General features: G+C 45.0%; 1 protein-coding gene across 1 annotated transcript in view; it reads left to right on the top strand.

The window, feature by feature from the left end:
- dlk2 (delta-like 2 homolog (Drosophila)) overlaps positions 1–13493 on the top strand; it is a 47514-nt gene extending 34021 nt beyond the window's left edge. Inside the window, exon 5 of the mRNA XM_041788747.1 lies at positions 12553–13493. Coding sequence (XP_041644681.1) covers positions 12553–13357 — 805 coding nt within the window. The 3' untranslated portion in view covers positions 13358–13493. The remainder of the gene's footprint in view (positions 1–12552) is intronic.
- The last annotated feature ends 6852 nt before the right edge of the window (positions 13494–20345 follow it).

Raw genomic sequence — 20345 nt, 5'->3', positions numbered from 1 at the left:
ACGTTTTCAGACCCACTTCCCTGCAAAGTTGAGAGTATTTTTTCAGGATGAGACCAGAATCTACGGATCCACGGAGAAGGCAACCAAAGATTTGGCAGCGAGGGGTCTCCCAGTAAAGGTGTTTAAGTCTCCGGAGACTGTGGTGGAGAAGATCAGGAGGCTGACCTGGCGCACGGCCACCCGTGGAAGCGAGACTGAAAACTCTGCACTGCGTGAAGGATACAAGGAGAAGCTGGAAGCTTTCAAGAGAAGCTAGATGGCTTTAAAGGATTATTTGGACCGGAAAACAGGGCATCGGGTTCTTCAAGAATCTTGTAAATCATATTATATCCTCAAAATCACTGGACTTGCTAAGCACAAGAAGAGACTTTTTCGGTTATTTTCTCTCGTTAGCAGTTGGACTAAGCCTAGTTGGTATACTATTATTATGTTGTTATACGTTATTATTTCATAGTGTGGTGAATGTGCAGGTCACAACTTGTCCACGAGGGTGTTTTGGAGTTGTTGGATTGTGTATTTGATGAGTTTGATGAGGGAAAGCCAAAAATACCGTCTGTCTCCATTGAGTTGGCACAGCAGCTCCGAACTTGGCAGCGCCGATCTAAAAATAGCTTGCATGGATAACTAAAGGTAACAAACCTTTTACTAAGACTATAGGAATTATGGCAATAGGCAAATTTGTCAAAATGTTAAAGTATCCTTAAACTCTTCCATTTTAAATGGAAAGATGAAAGAAGAAATGAAGGACGAAATCAAAAACTACTCAGATCAGAATGACCACGATGAGGTTTCTCCCCCTGTTCTTTGGGATGCTTGCAAAGCAGTGCTTAGAGGGGTAATTATCGCCAAAACAACAGCATTGAAAAAACAAAATCTAAAGAAGTTAACTAACCTAGAAACTAAACTAAAAATGTTACAAAGGGAGCACAAGACAACATGGAACCCAGACTTAGAAAAGAAATGCAGCATATTAAAACTCAAATAAATGAAATTGAATCAAGGAACATGATTAAAACTCTACAATCTGTGAAACAGAAACACTATGAAATAGGAAGCCTCCAAATTGCTGGCTCATGGATTAAAAAAAAGAACAAGCTGAGAGAACTGTTTACAAAACTAAAGATCCTAAGGGAGGCGGACTGAAATATGATCTGGAGGATATCAGTGGAAGTTTTGAAACATACTACAAAAATGTATACACGGAAACAATAAACAATGATGAAAATACTGACTCTTTCCTAGTGGGATTGGACCTGCCATCAGTGTCAGAGATCCAAAATGATATTTTAAAGCAAGCGGTTACAAGTGAGGAATTAGATCGAGCTATTTCTCGGCCTAAAATGAATAAAAGCCCAGGGCCAGATGGTATGAGGTACTAAGAGAATCTCTATCACCCTTTATGCTAAAATCTTTTAATTGGGTGCTTCAAAAAGGGGAGATCGCCCCCTCCTGGCGGGAAGCAGTTATAAGTGTTATTCCTAAACAGGATGGAGACAGGCTGGAATTTAAAAATTATAGACCTGTCAGTCTCTTAAATCAGGATTACAAGATTTTTGCCTCTAGCCAAAAGGCTGGAAAAAGTACTACCTGAGATTTTAAGTTTGGACCAAACAGGTTTTATAAAGAACCGCCAAACTCAAGATAACATCGGACGCACCTTACATGTCGTTCACAAGGTAAATCAGAACAAAACTGCAGTTGTCATATTGGCTTTGGATGCAGAAAAAGCATTTGACTCTGTCAGCTGGTCTTTTCTGTATAAAACTCTGCATCAATTTCAGTTTCATCCCAAATGTATACAGGTCATCCAAGCTCTCTACAATAAACCAGCAGCGGCACAGGCATTATTCTTTCTCATAGCTGGAATGTCAGCCAGTTCAAACCCTTGACCAATAACACCTCATTTGAATATCATGCAGTACAGGTCACCGCACCAATAAAGGCTTACATGGTTGTGGTATACCACCCACCTGGGGGTCACCTAGACAACTTTATTGTGGAACTGGACATGTTACTCTCAGACATCCCTGATGATGGCACACCATTGGTTGTCATGGGTGACATGAACATCCACTTGGATAGAGCCCAGGCTACTGATTTTATTTCACTACTGTCCTCCTTTGACTTGAAACTGGTTCAAACACCTCCTACACACAAGGCTGGTAATACACTGGATTTGATTCTAACTCGCAATTGCTCCACGGCTAATTTGAGTGTAACACCACTTCACCTCTCTGACCACTACTTCATTCAGTTCTCACTTGGCTTACCTGAACTTCAACAATCTACTACTCAATTAAGATCATACTGCAGAAACCTTCAGTCTCTTGACCCAACACAGCTGTCTGACGAGGTCTCAGCTGCACTAGCCTCATGTAACGAGTCCTTCACACTCACTGTTAACGAGCCACAGACACATTCTGCTCCTCACTGACCTCCTCTCTGGACAAACTCTGCCCTCTGGTGTCTAAGCCTATTCGAAATACTCCACCTTGTCCCTGACTCACTGAGGTCATCAGAACCCAAAGGACAGGGCTCAGGGCGGCAGAGAGAAAATGGCGTAAATCCAAACAAACCACTGAATTGAGTGCTTATCAGCAAAAACTGTCCTGTTTTACCTCTGCTCTAAAATCTGCTAAGAAGGCGTTCTATCAATCAAAGATCTGTGCTGCCACTGATGCACGCAAACTCTTCTCTGCTTTTAACTCGCTCCTCTCTCCTTCAAACCCACAACCCTCCAGTATGTTGACTCCAGACATGTTCGCCTCCTACTTCACTGACAAGGTTTCTACCATCAGCAACCAATTCTCTGAGCCTGTCCAACTCAGTTTTCTGCCACCAGCTAGTGATGCATCACTTAGCTCATTCTCTCCACTAAGTGAGAGCGAGGTCACCAGGCTTCTGCTTGACTCTAAGCCCACAACCTGTCCCCTCGATCCGATACCATCACATCTCTTGCAGGCGATTGAGCCCACAATCAGCCCTGCTGTGAGTTGTATCATTAACTCCTCTCTGTCCACAGGTGTTTTCCCAGCTGCTTTCAAGCAAGCGCGGGTTACACCACTGCTCAAAAAACCCACTCTCAACCCAGCCCTGGTTGAAAATTACAGGCCGGTCTCACTTCTCCCATTCCTATCAAAAATACTGGAGCGCACAGTCTTCAACCAGCTCTCAGAACACTTGCAGAACAATGATCTACTTGATCAGAATCAGTCTGGCTTTAGGCGGGGCCACTCTACTGAAACTGCACTTTTGTCGGTAACAGAATCACTTCGCTTGGCCAGAGCAGCTGGCCAGTCCTCAGTTCTCTTACTGCTGGATCTGTCTGCTGCCTTTGACACAGTAAACCACCAAATCCTCCTCTCCACACTCTCTTCACTTGGTGTCTCAGGATCTGCCCTACAGTGGTTTAAGTCCTACCTCACAGGGAGATCTTTTAGAGTATCATGGAAGGGAGGAGTGTCTAAACTGCATGGCTTATCAACAGGGGTGCCTCAAGGGTCTGTGCTTGGTCCCCTACTTTTCTCAATATACACCACCTCACTTGGTGCAATCATCCGCTCCCATGGCTTTTCTTATCACTGCTATGCAGACAACACACAGCTATTCCTGTCCTTTCCACCAGATGACACAACTGTCTCAGCTCGGAACTCATCCTGCTTTGCTGATATTTCTAAATGGATGAGGGAACGTCACCTTCAGCTCAACCTGCCCAAAACTGAGCTCATTATCATCCCAGCCAGTCCCACTATGGAACCGCAGATCAGTATCCAGCTTGGATCAAATAATCTCTTGCCCACTAAGTCAGCCCGGAATCTGGGTGTCATGATTGATGACCAGCTAACCTTCAAGGTCCATGTGGCCTCGATTGCTCGGTCCTGCCGTTTCGCCCTCTACAACATCAAGAGGATCAGACCCTACTTGACAGAGCATGCTACACAACTCCTGGTACAGGCTCTTATAATATCACGTATTGACTACTGTAACTCATTACTGGCAGGCCTACCTGCATGCACAGTTATACCTCTGCAGTTGATCCAGAATGCAGCAGCACGTCTGGTCTTCAACCAACCCAAGAGAGCTCATGTCACGCCTCTTTTAATCTCTCTACACTGGCTTCCAGTTGCAGCTCGCATTAAATTCAAAACTCTAATCATTGCTTACAAAGCAGTAACTAAAACTGCTCCTGTTTACCTGGAGTCCCTCATCCAGGTCTACACTCCTTCTCGCCCACTACGCTCAGCCAGCGAAAGGCGCCTGGTACTTCCAGCACATCATGCTCCTAAGTCACTAGCTCGACTCTTCTCCTCTGTTGTCCCTAAATGGTGGAATGAATTACCCAACTCCATTCGATCTACAGACTCCCTGTCTACTTTCAAGAGAAGGTTAAAGACCTAGCTCTCCAGAGAACACTTTGCACTTAGCTAGGCAATTCTCTACTGTTGTCCCCAGTGGTTGAATGAGTTTCCCAACTATAGTTAGCTCGCACTGTCCTGCTCTACTTCTGGGATTTCTTTGCCCAGCTCTTTGGGAATTATCCAGCACTTGGTACTTGGTAAATAGTTGTTGTGAGGTCTAATGGTTGGCGATTAGTGATCCCACTTTTTCCTTGATTCATTGTTGCTGTCTAATAACAAAAAAAAAACAAAAAAAAACACACACAAAAAAAACAAAACTCCACAACAATGTATATTTTAGGTACTCTGCCTTAAACTCTACATGGCAGCACTTGCGTCCAATTGGACCTGAAGCACTTGATCGCACTTACTGATGTTGTTTCTTCTTGTCTAGATCGTTGCTTGTGTTGTTCTTGCTCTCAAATGTACGTCGCTTTGGAGAAAAGCGTCTGCTAAATGACATTGTAACATTGTAACAGCGAGAATTAAAATAAATGGCTCTCTTTCAGGATCATTTGTGTTGGAGCATGGCTGTAGGCAGCGATGTCCCATCAGTCCTCTGTTGTTTGCTCATTTTATAGAACCACTGATTCAGCTAATTAGACGAAATGATAACATTCATGGAATTTCATTGGCAGGAGAGAATAAAATAGCTGTTTGCAGATGATGTTCTGATTTATTTGGTGCAGCCTGATAGCTCACTCCCCTGACTGATGCAATTACTCAAAGAATTTGGATCAATTTCAGGATATAAATTAAACACACATAAATCGCAGCTTTTAACATTTAATTATACAACCAGTCAACAGTTCAGGGATCCTTACAACACTAAGGAGGTAGAGAACATGAAATACCCAGGTGGGCAGATACCAAAGGGTTTATCAAGACTAGCCGTGTTAAATTATGACACTTTACTATCTAGGATTAAAGAAGACTTAGCCAGGTGGAGTTTGGTGCCTTACCTAAGTCTGATACAAAGGGTCGAAATTAGGGGTGGGACAAAAAATCGATACACTGAAAAATCGCGATACTTCCTGGCGTGATACTGTATCGATATTTTAAAAATGCAGTATCGATATTTAATTAATTAGCTAATTATTCACTTTGCTGGCGCGGTAGTTTGTAGTGTAATTTCACCCCCTGACCACTAGTTGGCGGCAGGCATCGCCAGCTGGCAGTTGACTCTTGCCTCTTCTCTCTTGAGACAACGAGATCACACGAGACTTCCGGTCTGCGTGAGCCAGTTGTTAGCAGAGCAACTTCTGCCGCATTCATAGTGGATGTGTAGACTTATTTTGGCTTCCAAAACATTAAAGACAGCACAAACTTAGACAGGAGTTAGACAGTCGTTTGCAATTTATGCCATGCCAGAGTAAAATACTCAGACAACACGACGAATCTAGGGCTACAGCTAACGGCTAATGTCAACAATCAAGCCCGTTGAAGCTACCGCTGGTCTCTACTCATGCAACCATAATCACAGTCGTTTTATCTGTAAGGACCTGTCCTGTGTAGTGTCGTTAAGAATGACGGCTTCGGTAACACAAGAAAGAAATACTGGCCTGTCACGTCATGCCCTCCGCAAAACACAGTCCATCAGTCTGAAAGCTGGACGTGACGATCAGCTCGTCTCCCATAGTCTCCCTCCACAAACACATTATGTGATGACATAAAAAACTGATAAAGTATGAAATATAAAGGATTGGAGTACATTCACTCTATAATAATTTATTCCCCTTTTCTTAATAAAAAAATCACGGCAGCATTTTAATTCAGTGCATCAAATGGGGAAAATCCTCATCTTCAGATTGAACAAAGATAGGTAAAATGCGAGATGATGCAGGACTATATATTTTTTAAATAGCTTAATTCTACATTGTTAAATTCGATATTAACTTAAAATTACATAATAAGTTATACATATATATACTACACACATATGTATAGACTTTATGCACTTCATATTCAGTATTTAGCTCAGTCTGTGTCAAATTCTGTGAAATTGATACTAAATTGTTGTGAATAAACTGAGAAATCCTGCACTTGACCATTTTATAACTATTTTGTATTCTCTAGTTAGACATATTTTGTGATGTATTGTTATACAATTTTCTTGCAATATATTGATTATCGCAGTATCGCTGTATCGTGATAATATCGGTATCGTGGACCATGTATCGTGTATCGTATCGTATTGTATCGTATCGTGAGGTACCCTGTGATTCCCACTCCTAGTCGAAATCATTAAAATGAATATTCTCCCAAGGATGTTGCACCTTTTTCAAACTGTACCAGTGGACATTCCTGATAAAACCTTTGTAGGATGGGACAAAATCATCTCAAGATTTTTATGGCAGGGACAAAAGCCTAGAGTTAGATTTCCTAGAAACAAAGGAGGCTTAGCTCTCCCCTGCTTTAAAACCTGCTACCAGGCAGCCCAGATAAAACCCTTGGTGAATATTTGCAATGCAGATTACTTTGCAGTTTGGAAACCTATGAAATGCCAGAGTGTGGAAGAGATCCCCCTAGAGGCAGTTACTGGAGATGATGGGCTGATGATCATTTAGGAGAGGTTCCCAATCCATGCTTATGTAGCGACTGGTGTGTCTGCCCTGCTGTGGTTCTAAACCTCACTGGAAACACGCCCGCTATGTTGTGTTATCTGCATTGTGTTCTGTTGTTGTGCTGAAGGAGGACCCGGACCACAAGTTGCAGCTGGTTGTTCATTTAATAGAACCGTACTGGTGACATCTGTACAAGTCAAAAGAAAATACAAAGGTTCTGTGATATGCAGTATCTCCCACACACACGGGTCTCCAGTCCCCTTCTCTCAGTAAGCATAGCGCTAACTGCATTTTAATTTAGACATGCAAATTGTGCTTTTCAAACAAGTTTAACTTGTGTTTTTAACAGAAAATGTTTCTAAATAAAACATACAAATAAATGAAATAAACCTTAAAAATGCTTCATGCATTTTACAGTGTATAAATTACAACCAGTGTAATTATTTATGTAAACCATGAACATATGAAATACACATACCTGTACAAGTCAAAAGAAAATACAAAGGTTCTGTGATATGCAGTATCTCCCACACACACGGGTCTCCAGTCCCCTGTTAGCAGATAAACACATGGAGAAACCCTGTAGCACTTGGAAACATGTGTCCGCTAATAAACTTCTCAAAGTGCACATTTATAAAGTTTAAACATGACTGACACAACTCTTCTGCATGTTAACAACCTTATGAGTGACTTATGATAACACAATGCAAGACTTTTCATCGTTTACAAAAAGAAATAAATGCTAACAGTCAGCAGAGAGCTAGAATCCTTACCTTCTCTCAGTGAGCATAGCGTGAGAGAGAGAAACACTGCACTGACGTCATGTAAACAATGATCTCTTAAAGTGACAGTACAGGTATTAACAACACTGTTAAATGGAGCCATAAAACATGTTTTAACCATGATAAAACAAAATTTTCTCAGTTTCTGTCAGGATTTGGTGAAGTTTCATACATAAAAGAGATATTATTTTAACCTGGTTACACTTACAGTTATTACTTAAAATTTGGTCTAAAGTTGTTAAGTTTTTTAGCCCCTCAGAACCATACTTATAGATCTGGTGGATAGCCCATGACAGAGGTTTCACTCCTAATAGGTTTGATGTAAACTTCAAAAAATGGCAAGAGCTAGGTCTGAGGACCTAACTGGACCTATACAGGAAATCAACTCTTAAAAGTTCTCAGAACTTAAAGGAACAGTTTGGATTAGTCAGTAAGGATTTATTTCAATATCTGCAGCTTAGAGATTATATTGATAAGAAATTAAGTACAGAAAATTTGGAAAAATCGAGATCTGGGTTCAGTATATTAAGAGTTTTTATTTCAGCTTACAGATCAGAGTCAGGTCATACAATGACCTCAAACTGTATAAAAGTCTTCAAGATCTAGTTGGGAAGAGTACATGATACATAAAAGAAAAATGGGAATTGGGGGTAACTTTGTCATGACGATAGAGGAGTGGGAGAACTTAGATGAAAAACAATGGAAGTCTACCAACTCTCTGTCCTGGAGAGAGTTCAACTGAAAAAAACTTCCTAAGATTCTTTATAACACCAGCACTGAAACATACAGAGGGACAGACGGGCTGTTGGAGAGGCTGTGGGACGATGAGAGCAAACCACTATCGTGTATTTTGGGATTGTTCGGAGATTAAAATTTACTGGATGTCAATCAGAGACAGCATGGAAAAAGTCCTGAAGACTAAGATTTGTTTTAGAATGATGTATCTGGGAGAGATGCCACCTCAAATCCAGGGTTTGTCTAAAACATACATGTATAGAGTCATGTTGGTTGCTAGCAGTAACAAAAAAGTGGCTATGTCAGAGACCACCTTCATCGACAGATTGGTTTAATTTAATGCATGATGTATTTGTAATGGAAAAACTGACTTTTACCTTAAGATTGAAGAGTGATGTGTTTGAGGACTGTTGGAGAAGTTGGATTGAGTTTGTCAAACCACTTAGATCAGATTTTGGGTAAGAATCAGCAGTAGCTATCCTGTAATTCTCCTGGTTCTCTGCTGCACTTGAACGTTGCTTTATTTCTTTTGTATGTTTATTTAATGTTTTTGTTTCTGTTTCATCTGTTTCTTTTGATTTGAAATGATGTATAATGTTCAAAACTTGAACTTTAAATTAAAAAAAAAAAAAAACAGAAAGCCTCTGCCCTTTCCCAAACGCTGTCTAGGAGAGGTTTACCAGATCGATGTGTGAAACAAGTCCATCTGGCTTGTCAGGTTAGGATTTACACAGACTCAACAATAATCCTCCACAGGCTCAACTTTCTGCAACATTAAGCTGAACTTCAAGGATATACAGGTTCCTCTCAAAAAACGTTGGAATCTCTTGAAAAAGTTCAATCGTCTCCTGTGATTTAAACCAAGAAGTGAAACTCCCGCTTATTCTAGATCCATCATAAGAAAGTGAAATATTCCAAGACCTTGTTTTATATTAATCTTGATCATGACGGCTTACAGCTGACAAAAAGCAAAAATCCACTCTCTCAAAGTATTTGAATATCCCAAACTTCTGCCAAAAAACGGATTTATAACACAGAAATGTTGGCTTTCTGGGAAACTGCTCATTTATTCACTCAGTGCTTGGTCAGAGCTCCTTTTGCACAAATTCCTGCATCTCTGATCGTGTTATCGAGGCAATCAGTCTGTGGTCCTGCTGGGGAGTTATGAAGCCCAGGTTGCTCTGATAGCAGCCTTCAGCTGAGTTTGGTGTCTCTCATCTTCCAGAGATCCTCTATGGGGATCAGGTCAGACCAGTAATAATAAATAATAATAATAATAATATCTTGAATTTATATAGCACCTTTCAAGAAACCCAAGGACGCTTTACAGGAACTCATAGACATGGACAAACTATGTGAGGGGTAGGATGAGTGTAAGGGTGGTTTAGTGAAGACTGTAGGCTGTGGTCAACAGGTGGTGCTTGAGACGTTTTTTTGAAAATGTCCAGAGATGGAGCGCTACGGATGTCTGCAGGAAGAGTGTTCCAGAGGGTGGGAGCTGCAGCACTGAAGGCTCTGTCTCCATAGGTTCAGAGTTTGGTTTTGGGCATGGAAAGTAGGCCGGTGTCTGAAGATCGAAGGTTGTGGGATGGTGTGTATGGATGGAGGAGATCAGAAAGGTACTGGGGAGCCAGAGCATGGAGAGATTTGTATGTGAGGAGGAGGACTTTGTAGTTGATACGGGACTTGATAGGGAGCCAGTGGAGGTGGATGAGGGTCGGAGTGATGTGTTGCCAGGGTCTAGTGCGGGTGAGAGCTCTAGCTGCAGAGTTTTGGACGTACTGAAGCCTGTCCAGGGTTTTGCTGGGAACTCCAGACAGGACTCCATTACAGTAGTCCAGGTGGGAGGTGATGAAAGCATGAATGAGTGTTTCAGCCACAGAATCAGGGAGTGATGGTCAGAGTCTGGAGATGTTCTTGAGATGATAGAAGGTAGATTTGGTGACAGACTTTATGTGGGACTGGAAGGAGAGGGTGGAGTCCAGGATGACGCCCAGGTTTTGGACCTCGGAGGACGGACAGATGGAGGTCCCGTCCACATCGAGCATGAGATCTCCAACCTTCTGCAGCAGCGCTTTGGGGGCCACCACCATGAGCTCTGTTTTATTGCTGTTGAGTTTGAGTTGGTTAGAGGTCATCCAGGCTTTGATGTCGTGGAGGCAGTTTACCAGGGAGTGGGGAGGGAGCTGAGTGGATGGTTTGGTGCTGAGATAGAGTTGGGTGTCATCTGCATAAGAGTGGAAGCTGAGACCGTGTTTGTGAATAATCTGTCCACAGGGAAGCATGTAGATGGTGAAAAGGAGAGGTCCAAGAACAGAGCCTTGAGGCACGCCCTGGTTAACTGGGGCGGGGGATGAGTGAGAGGTGCCGATGGTAACAAACTGTTTTCTTTGTGAGAGATATGAGTGAAACCAGGAGAGAGCTGTACCAGTGATGCCAAGATGGTGAGACAGGCGGTCGAGGAGGATGGTGTGGGATATTGTGTCGAAGGCAGCGGTTAGGTCAAGGAGGATGAGGAGGCTGATGTGTCCAGAATCTGCAGCTGTGAGGAGGTCGTTGGTTATTTTGATAAGGGCGGTCTCAGTGCTGTGGTGAGTGCGAAATCCTGATTGAAGAGGTTCATGGAGCTCATGGTTGGACATGTGTTGCTGGAGTTGGGCAGCGACTGCTTTTTCGAGAATTTTGCTGATGAAGGGAAGGTTGGAGATCGGTCGATAGTTGGAGAGGTCCTCTGGGTCTGACCCGGGCTTCTTGATGATGGGGGTTACTGAGGCAGTTTTGAAGGATGAGGGGACAATTCCAGATGATAATGAGGCGTTGATGATGTCTACCATGATGGGGCACAGAACAGACAGAGATGCTTTCACCAGTGGTGTGGGCATGGGGTCGAGAGAGCAGGTGGATGCCTTGGCCTTCTTGACCCATTCAGCCACTTGGAGAGTGTCCACGGGTGTGAAGCAGGAAAGACGGCAGTGAGGCGGAGGAGCGGTGTCCTGGTGTGACGTGAAATGAGGTGGAGGTCCAGATGAAAGTTGCTGCTGGATGGAGGCAACTTTATCCTGGAAAAACTGCAGGTGCCTAGTGCAGCGGTCAAAGTTGGCTGGGGGATGAAGGTTGTCAATGGGGCGGAGAAGGCGATTTATTATGGAGAAGAGCATCCGGGGATGGTTTTGCTGGTCACTGATGAGGGATGAGTAGTAGCTGGACTTTGCTCTGGAGAGAGCTTCTTTGTAGGAGCGCACATGCTCTTCATAGGCCTCCAGATGGACGGTGAGGCCAGATTTTTTTAGAAAGTCTCTCCAGCTCTCGGCCAAAAGCCTTCATGGAGCGGAGTTCAACAGTGTACCAGGGGGCTGGGTGGGTAAAGGAGACTGAGCGAGTCTTCAGAGGGGCGAGAGAATCCAGGCTGAGGGATAGTGCTGTATTGTAGTGATTCGCCAGGGCATCAACTGTGGTTATAGGGTGTGTAGTGGTCAGGTTGGTAGCTAACATGTTCATGAGGGCTGGGATGTAACACCATGATCAGTAAACCGGTGGATTCTGGACTTGATATAGACCAGTGGGCCAAAAGCAGCAGATGAAATGGACATCATTAGCACTTGGGGGGGGGGGGGGGGTTCTGATGACTTCTGGGGTTCAGGATTGGCTTGATACTAAGACCACCACACTTGTAGTCCATGTCTTGGGCCTGTCTGTGTGGTGGATCTTGATCCTCTGCCTGTCCTTCTGTGGCTTACCCTCCTCCTATCTGTTCTGATACAGTCTCTGAGAACAGCCTAACCTCTAGCAGTGACCTTCTGTGGCTTACCTTCAGCGGAACTTTCTTTAAAGCGGGGAGGGCCAACCAAACCTGGGGGCGGGGCTAACTCCCCATGTGACATCATTAGGGGAACTCTGAGAAGCTTGTTTCAGCACACATTTTCTGAAAGATGGAGAAAGAGAGGGAGGAGGGGGGTTCTGACTCTTGGGGGAATTGTGTGCAGGCACATATTTCTGTTAGAAAACTTTTTTGTTAAAAAAGTGTCATTTACATAACATGTCACCTTTAAGGTGTGTTTTCCATTTTGTGTCCAGGTCTCCATGTAAGAATGGCGGTCTGTGTGAGGATTTAAACGGCTTTGCAGAGGAGCTGACATGTCGCTGCCTGGCTGGCTTCACAGGAACTCGATGTGAGACCAATGTGGATGACTGCCTGATGGGACCATGTGCCAACGGTGCCACATGCCTGGACGGCGTCAACCGCTTCTCCTGCCTCTGCCCACCTGGTCTCACTGGACGCTTTTGCACGGTTAACCTGGATGACTGTGCAAGCCGACCCTGCCTTAACAATGGTCGTTGCTTGGATCTAGCCGGAGGCTTTCACTGCGTCTGCAGGCCGGGCTACACGGGCCACACGTGTGAAACTCCTCTGATGGGCCACAATGACCACGAGCTCAGCTGGACAACGGTGGGCTGGGAAGGAGGAGGAGGCAGAGTCAGGCCTCAGCTGACCACTGGGGGTAAGAACCAGAGGAGCAGCACCACAAGCAGTGATAATAGCAGTCGTCATGGTGACAGGCTGCTGAAGGTGACAGTGAGCGAGCGCAGTGCTGCCGGCCTGTCCAAGGTTCAGCTTATCATCCTGCTGGTGCTGGGTGGGATGACGCTCGGGGTGGTGGTGCTGACTGCTGCCCTCGTACTGCAGGGTCAATGCAGGGACTGTAGCCACGCCCTCTGCTGGCCTCTGATGTCATCATCTTCATCACCAGCGTCATCGTCATCACAACAGAGTGGACAGACAAGCTGTCGGCAAACACGACAGGATGAGCACGATTGTCAGATCAGCTTCCTGAATGTATCAGAACAAGAGAAGAAGAAACTGAACACTAAAGTCATTTAGAGCGAGACTAAAATGGGCGGAAAAGCCCTTTAACCAACAGACAGGGACCGAGTGAGCAGGCAGAGAGAGAGAAGGGCAAAGAGAGATGCAGAGGGAGAGAAAGAGAGGTACAGGAGCTCTCAGCACTGCAGAGTCAAAGGACAGGTCTGAACTGGGACCAAACACATGAGCGTTTAAAGTCTCTCAGCGTGCCCCTGATGTTAGCAAGCTGATGAACTGTGACATCACCCACCGTTAACCTCAACTATGCACAGCTGTGCATCGGACTGGGGTGTGCGTGAGCATCTAGTCTGAAACAGTAGTCCTAAGACATCTGACGACTCCACACTGCAGGATTTAGGCCTGATCCCGAGCCTGATGTCCCACGCATGCAATAAGGGAAGAACGCATCCCTTAGGCATGTCACTACTGACTCTTTTTCTGAATCGTCCTCAACCATGGAGTCAAGATGAACACTTTACCATCCTGATCGGGTCAAAGTGAAATAGAATTTAAGCACCCTCAATGGAAAAACACAACAGGGTCTTTGCATCACAGCACAGAACTCCAGATGGGGCAAGAAGTGATTCTGCACAGAGAAACATGATTAAAGTTTTCTGCTTTTTATGATTGTGCCAACTATTCAGAGTAACCATTCAGAAAACATTCTTAAAGGTGCAGTTGTAACATCTAGCCTTGTAGCATTTAGCAAAGCAAATTTGGTAAAAATGAAACCTAGTATTTGTTACTAGGCCCCGCTCAATTAGAGTTCATTTTGATATGTAATTGCTTACAATAAGCTTCTTATTCATACTAAGGGAGGGTCCCCTTCAAGGGCTCCACCATCTTACATTCTTGTATCTTGCATGTGTCTACAGTACCAAAGAAGTGACCAAATAATACTAAAACTATTTTCTTTTTTTTATTCAGGTGATTAAACACTAATTTAGATAGGCATACTAACAAATATATTCCCTTGTTGCCAAGTTTGTTCCTCTTCGTGCTACTGGGCTAAATATTACACACCGCACCTGTAAGCTTCTTTTGAGTCACTAAAGTAGGGAAATAAAATATTTAAAAAGCTGAGAGAGAAACAGCAGCAAGCTCAGTTTACAAGGTTTCATCTACAGCCTGGACACGTGTCATGGCTCATGCATGGTCTGTTTCCACAAAGCGGTCCGGTGCAATAACACAGATGATGAGTACGCCAGCACTGCTCCGCTCTTTACTTCTATCAATCAATCTTTATTTGCACTTTTCATACAAAACAATGTAGCACAAAGTGCTTTACACAAAAACTAAATAATAAATAATAAAAGGAAAATACATCCCTCCACCCTACCCCTCCCTAGCCCTTTCCCCACCCTATCCCTGTCCCCTCATCCCACCCCAAAATCCAGACACAGTGTTGGCAAGTATAGCAAAGAGTGCATTGAGTAGTCAGACAACTAGAAAAGAACTATGCAAGCTCAATCCATTTACCAAATCCATTTTATATCACGAGCAATGGGTTCAGTAAGAGCAGGAATATGCGCCATCTCAAAATTCAAAATGAGGAAACATTGGAGGTTAGGTTAAAATCTCAAAACAAAGTAACATAAAATGAAATTTAAGAAATAAAAATAAATTAAAATGAAATGAAAAACAGAACAAAAAGATACTCAAATATAAGTAAAAATACTTCTAGTTTTGACTTGAGGATTCTGTACGTAGTTTAGTTTGGGCCACTGAACAGATGGCAGCCCGTTTAAAGGACACATCCATAGTTTCTTTGTTAATAATAACCTCCGCCGAGGAGGTTATGTGATCAGCAGGGTTTGTTTGTTAGTTTTTTAGCAACATAAATTTAAAAAGTTACGGATGCATTTTGATGAAATTTTTAGGAAATGTCAGAAATGGCATAAGAAAGAACTGATTAGATTTTAGGAGTGATCCGGATAACCGTCCTCTGGCCTTCAGTGAGAGGTCTGCAGGACTGTCCCATCACCTGGCCTTCAGTGAGAGGTCTGCAGGACTGTCCCGTCATCTGGCCTTCAGTGAGAGGTCTGCAGGACTGTCCCATCATCTGGCCTTCAGTGAGAGGTCTGCAGGACGGTCCCGTCATCTGGCCTTCAGTGAGAGGTCTGCAGGACTGTCCCATCACCTGGCCTTCAGTGAGAGGTCTGCAGGACGGTCCCGTCATCTGGCCTTCAGTGAGAGGTCTGCAGGACTGTCCCGTCACCTGGCCTTCAGTGAGAGGTCTGCAGGACGGTCCCGTCATCTGGCCTTCAGTGAGAGGTCTGCAGGACTGTCCCATCATCTGGCCTTCAGTGAGAGGTCTGCAGGACGGTCCCGTCATCTGGCCTTCAGTGAGAGGTCTGCAGGACTGTCCCATCATCTGGCCTTCAGTGAGAGGTCTGCAGGACGGTCCTGTCATCTGGCCTTCAGTGAGAGGTCTGCAGGACTGTCCCATCATCTGGCCTTCAGTGAGAGGTCTGTAGGACTGTCCCATCATCTGGCCTTCAGTGAGAGGTCTGCAGGAAGGTCCCGTCATCTGGCCTCCAGTGAGAGGTTTCTAGGACTGTCCCGTCATCTGGCCTTCAGTGAGAGGTCTGTAGGACGGTCCCATCATCTGGCCTCCAGTGAGAGGTTTCTAGGACTGTCCCGTCATCTGGCCTTCACTTAGAGGTCTGCAGGACTGTCCCATCATCTGGCCTCCAGTGAGAGGTTTCTAGGATTATCCCGTCATCTGGCCTTCAGTGAGAGGTCTGTAGGACGGTCCCATCATCTGGCCTTCAATGAGAGGTCTGTAGGACGGTCCCATCATCTGGCCTTCAGTGAGAGGTCTGCAGGACGGTCCCGTCATCTGGCCTTCAGTGAGAGGTCTGCAGGACTGTCCCATCATCTGGCCTTCAGTGAGAGGTCTGCAGGACGGTCCTGTCATCTGGCCTTCAGTGAGAGGTCTGCAGGACTGTCCCATCATCTGGCCTTCAGTGAGAGGTCTGTAGGACTGTCCCATCATCTGGCCTTCAGTGAGAGGTCTGCAGGAAGGTCCCGTCATCTGGCCTCCAGTGAGAGGTTTCTAGGACTGTCCCGTCATCTGGCCTTCAGTGAGAGGTCTGTAGGACGGTCCCATCATCTGGCCTCCAGTGAGAGGTTTCTAGGACTGTCCCGTCATCTGGCCTTCAGTGAGAGGTCTGCAGGACTGTCCCATCATCTGGCCTCCAGTGAGAGGTTTCTAGGATTATCCCGTCATCTGGCCTTCAGTGAGAGGTCTGTAGGACGGTCCCATCATCTGGCCTTCAATGAGAGGTCTGTAGGACGGTCCCATCATCTGGCCTTCAGTGAGAGGTCTGTAGGACTGTCCCATCATCTGGCCTTCAGTGAGAGGTCTGTAGGACGGTCCCGTCATCTGGCCTTCAGTGAGAGGTCTGTAGGACAGTCCCATCATCTGGCCTTCAGTGAGAGGTCTGTAGGACTGTCCCGTCATCTGGCCTTCAGTGAGAGGTCTGCAGGACTGTCCCATCATCTGGCCTTCAGTGAGAGGTCTGCAGGACGGTCCCGTCATCTGGCCTTCAGTGAGAGGTCTGCAGGACTGTCCCATCATCTGGCCTTCAGTGAGAGGTCTGCAGGACGGTCCTGTCATCTGGCCTTCAGTGAGAGGTCTGCAGGACTGTCCCATCATCTGGCCTTCAGTGAGAGGTCTGTAGGACTGTCCCATCATCTGGCCTTCAGTGAGAGGTCTGCAGGAAGGTCCCGTCATCTGGCCTCCAGTGAGAGGTTTCTAGGACTGTCCCGTCATCTGGCCTTCAGTGAGAGGTCTGTAGGACGGTCCCATCATCTGGCCTCCAGTGAGAGGTTTCTAGGACTGTCCCGTCATCTGGCCTTCACTTAGAGGTCTGCAGGACTGTCCCATCATCTGGCCTCCAGTGAGAGGTTTCTAGGATTATCCCGTCATCTGGCCTTCAGTGAGAGGTCTGTAGGACGGTCCCATCATCTGGCCTTCAATGAGAGGTCTGTAGGACGGTCCCATCATCTGGCCTTCAGTGAGAGGTCTGTAGGACTGTCCCATCATCTGGCCTTCAGTGAGAGGTCTGTAGGACGGTCCCATCATCTGGCCTTCAGTGAGAGGTCTGTAGGACAGTCCCATCATCTGGCCTTCAGTGAGAGGTCTGTAGGACTGTCCCATCATCTGGCCTTCAGTGAGAGGTCTGCAGGACGGTCCTGTCATCTGGCCTTCAGTGAGAGGTCTGCAGGACTGTCCCATCATCTGGCCTTCAGTGAGAGGTCTGTAGGACTGTCCCATCATCTGGCCTTCAGTGAGAGGTCTGCAGGAAGGTCCCGTCATCTGGCCTCCAGTGAGAGGTTTCTAGGACTGTCCCGTCATCTGGCCTTCAGTGAGAGGTCTGTAGGACGGTCCCATCATCTGGCCTCCAGTGAGAGGTTTCTAGGACTGTCCCGTCATCTGGCCTTCACTTAGAGGTCTGCAGGACTGTCCCATCATCTGGCCTCCAGTGAGAGGTTTCTAGGATTATCCCGTCATCTGGCCTTCAGTGAGAGGTCTGTAGGACGGTCCCATCATCTGGCCTTCAATGAGAGGTCTGTAGGACGGTCCCATCATCTGGCCTTCAGTGAGAGGTCTGTAGGACTGTCCCATCATCTGGCCTTCAGTGAGAGGTCTGTAGGACGGTCCCATCATCTGGCCTTCAGTGAGAGGTCTGTAGGACAGTCCCATCATCTGGCCTTCAGTGAGAGGTCTGTAGGACTGAGTACTCTGTGACATTTATGGCCAGTTTAATGAGTCAGTGGTAATTAAACCCAATTCATGAAGAAATAGCTGCAGTATGCTCATCCATCTAGAGCTTTAATGTTTTCATTTTCCTCCATTCCCAATCATCCCTAGCAGGAGTTCTCCACATCCTGACCCTATCTGACTTGTGCGTCATTGAGATCATATGACTGCAAACAACCAATAGACAATGAGAGTGAGAGGACCAGGAAGCACCACCTACTGGATATCTTACAGCTCCTGAACATGGCAGAGAACAGAAACATAACTGAAGCTGGGTTTCCATTACACTTGGAAATGCGTAAAATCAAAATAGAGCAATAAAAAACTGGTAATGGAATCACCTGAATTTCGAAAAAACCCTTAAATATTGCTAAAAAGTTTTTATGCTTTCATGAGGAGGTTTTCAGGCGTTTCGATATAGAAATATATCACAAAAGTGTAATGGAAACACTTTTTCCGCATTTAAAAGTCACGGGACGTGACGTACGGTGTCACATGACCAGTCACTCTGAGACAACATGGCGCTGTACATGTAGACAGAAGAAGAGATGAGACTTTTTTTAACATCATACTTCTACCCTTATGTGTGGCTTTTGCCATACATACGGACTTTACCTCTGAACCATCATCCGTTGCCTTCGTCTTTTGTTCAACGTTATCAAGGCAACCGCCGTAGATGGAACCAAAATCGTACCAACATGCAACAGGTTTTGAGCTTCAAGTTTCCCTGCAGCAGATTCACGCGAGATGAGATTTTATGAGAATTGCATGGTCTATGCCCAAAACTCCCTTCAATGGAAACGCATTCAAAGCACAGTTGTACTTAACCAAAAATTTAAGAAATATTGCTTTTATTTTGCGAAAAATTGCAATGGAAACCCAGCTAGTGACAAGTGGGACATTGACAGAGAAGACCAGCTGGTGGATTTCATGTCTGTGGAATGGCTGCTGTGAAACTGTTTCCACAGACCGTGTAGAATCCTCATGTCCTCATCCTCATGTCTGTGGCCCCCCAAGTTTTTAAAATCAGTCCAGATTTCAGAGCTGTGCAGCCAGCCTCAGTATGAACCCCAGCTAATGCTGACTAACTAAGACCACTGGAGGACATCTGTCAGACTCCAGAAATTCCTATCAGGATACTAGAGGCTAAATATGAGTGGGGCCCATCTCAGAGGATCACAGACTAAAGAGAGCTGGTTTACCCAGGTCTGGTGTTTGTATGAACACGGATCAGAACTTTATATCCTAAGAATGTGAAGTGGACAAAACACAAGAATTGAAATACTTTCTACACATGCTCCTGAATTCTTCCTGAGCTGTACCCACTCACTACCCACTTTATTAGGTATACCTGTTTATCTGCTCAGTAGCATAAATATATAATCAGCCAATCACGTGGCAGCAACTAAAAGGCGTGTAGACGTGGTCAGAGTAATCTGTTAAAATTCAAACATCAGAGAGAGGAAGGAAGGAGGGGACTCTGAGTGTGCCATGGTGCTGGTCTGAGTATTTCACTGATCACAGGTGTACCTGAAAAAGAGCTGTGCCTCACAGTGTAGAGATTTCCCTGTCACACAGTGGGGGGTCGGAGGAGGTAGGACGTCCCATCCAAGGATGCTGAGGAAGTCTGAGATGATGGGTCAAACACTTCAACAGGTTCCTGTTTAACAGTGCTCTTCAGGTGTCATCCTCATTCACCTGTCTGAAAGTTCATCAGGTTTTTCACACACCAGCTCACCACAGCATCAGGAGGATATCAGAAGCTGGCAGGACAAAGTTCTGGTAAGGTCAGGGTAGAACTTAAGCAGTTTACATTCAAAGCCCCAAAAATCGGGACATTTGGAGTTTTGTGCATTTCAAAACGCTCAACTGTCAAATTTGCCATCAGAACATTTCAGCTGAATACTTGAAATGCAGAATCTTAGGATGAATGTGACAATAGTGACATTTTAAATAATGGTGTGTTTATTTTTGACTGACAATGTTGTGAATTATTTTTATATAAAACTGTCCATGCCAATAAAAGTGTGGAATTTGTGTGAATATTTATGGTTGTAAAAATGAGTAAAATTTTAACTTCAAAAACGTCTTTACCCTTATCTCACTGTTTTTATTAAATGTAATATTGCAAAGTTGTATTACCCGAAAAACTCTTAAATGTTAATGTGACATGAGTTCTTTTAGAGCAAATAAGCCATTACATTTTTTTTTAAATGAGTGGAAGTTTGTGAAGTTTAA

This window comes from Cheilinus undulatus, linkage group 6, assembly GCF_018320785.1.
Source record: "Cheilinus undulatus linkage group 6, ASM1832078v1, whole genome shotgun sequence".
NCBI lineage: Eukaryota > Metazoa > Chordata > Actinopteri > Labriformes > Labridae > Cheilinus > Cheilinus undulatus.
The sequence above is the reverse complement of the archived record's forward strand: the minus strand, read 5'-3'. Positions and strand labels throughout refer to the sequence as shown.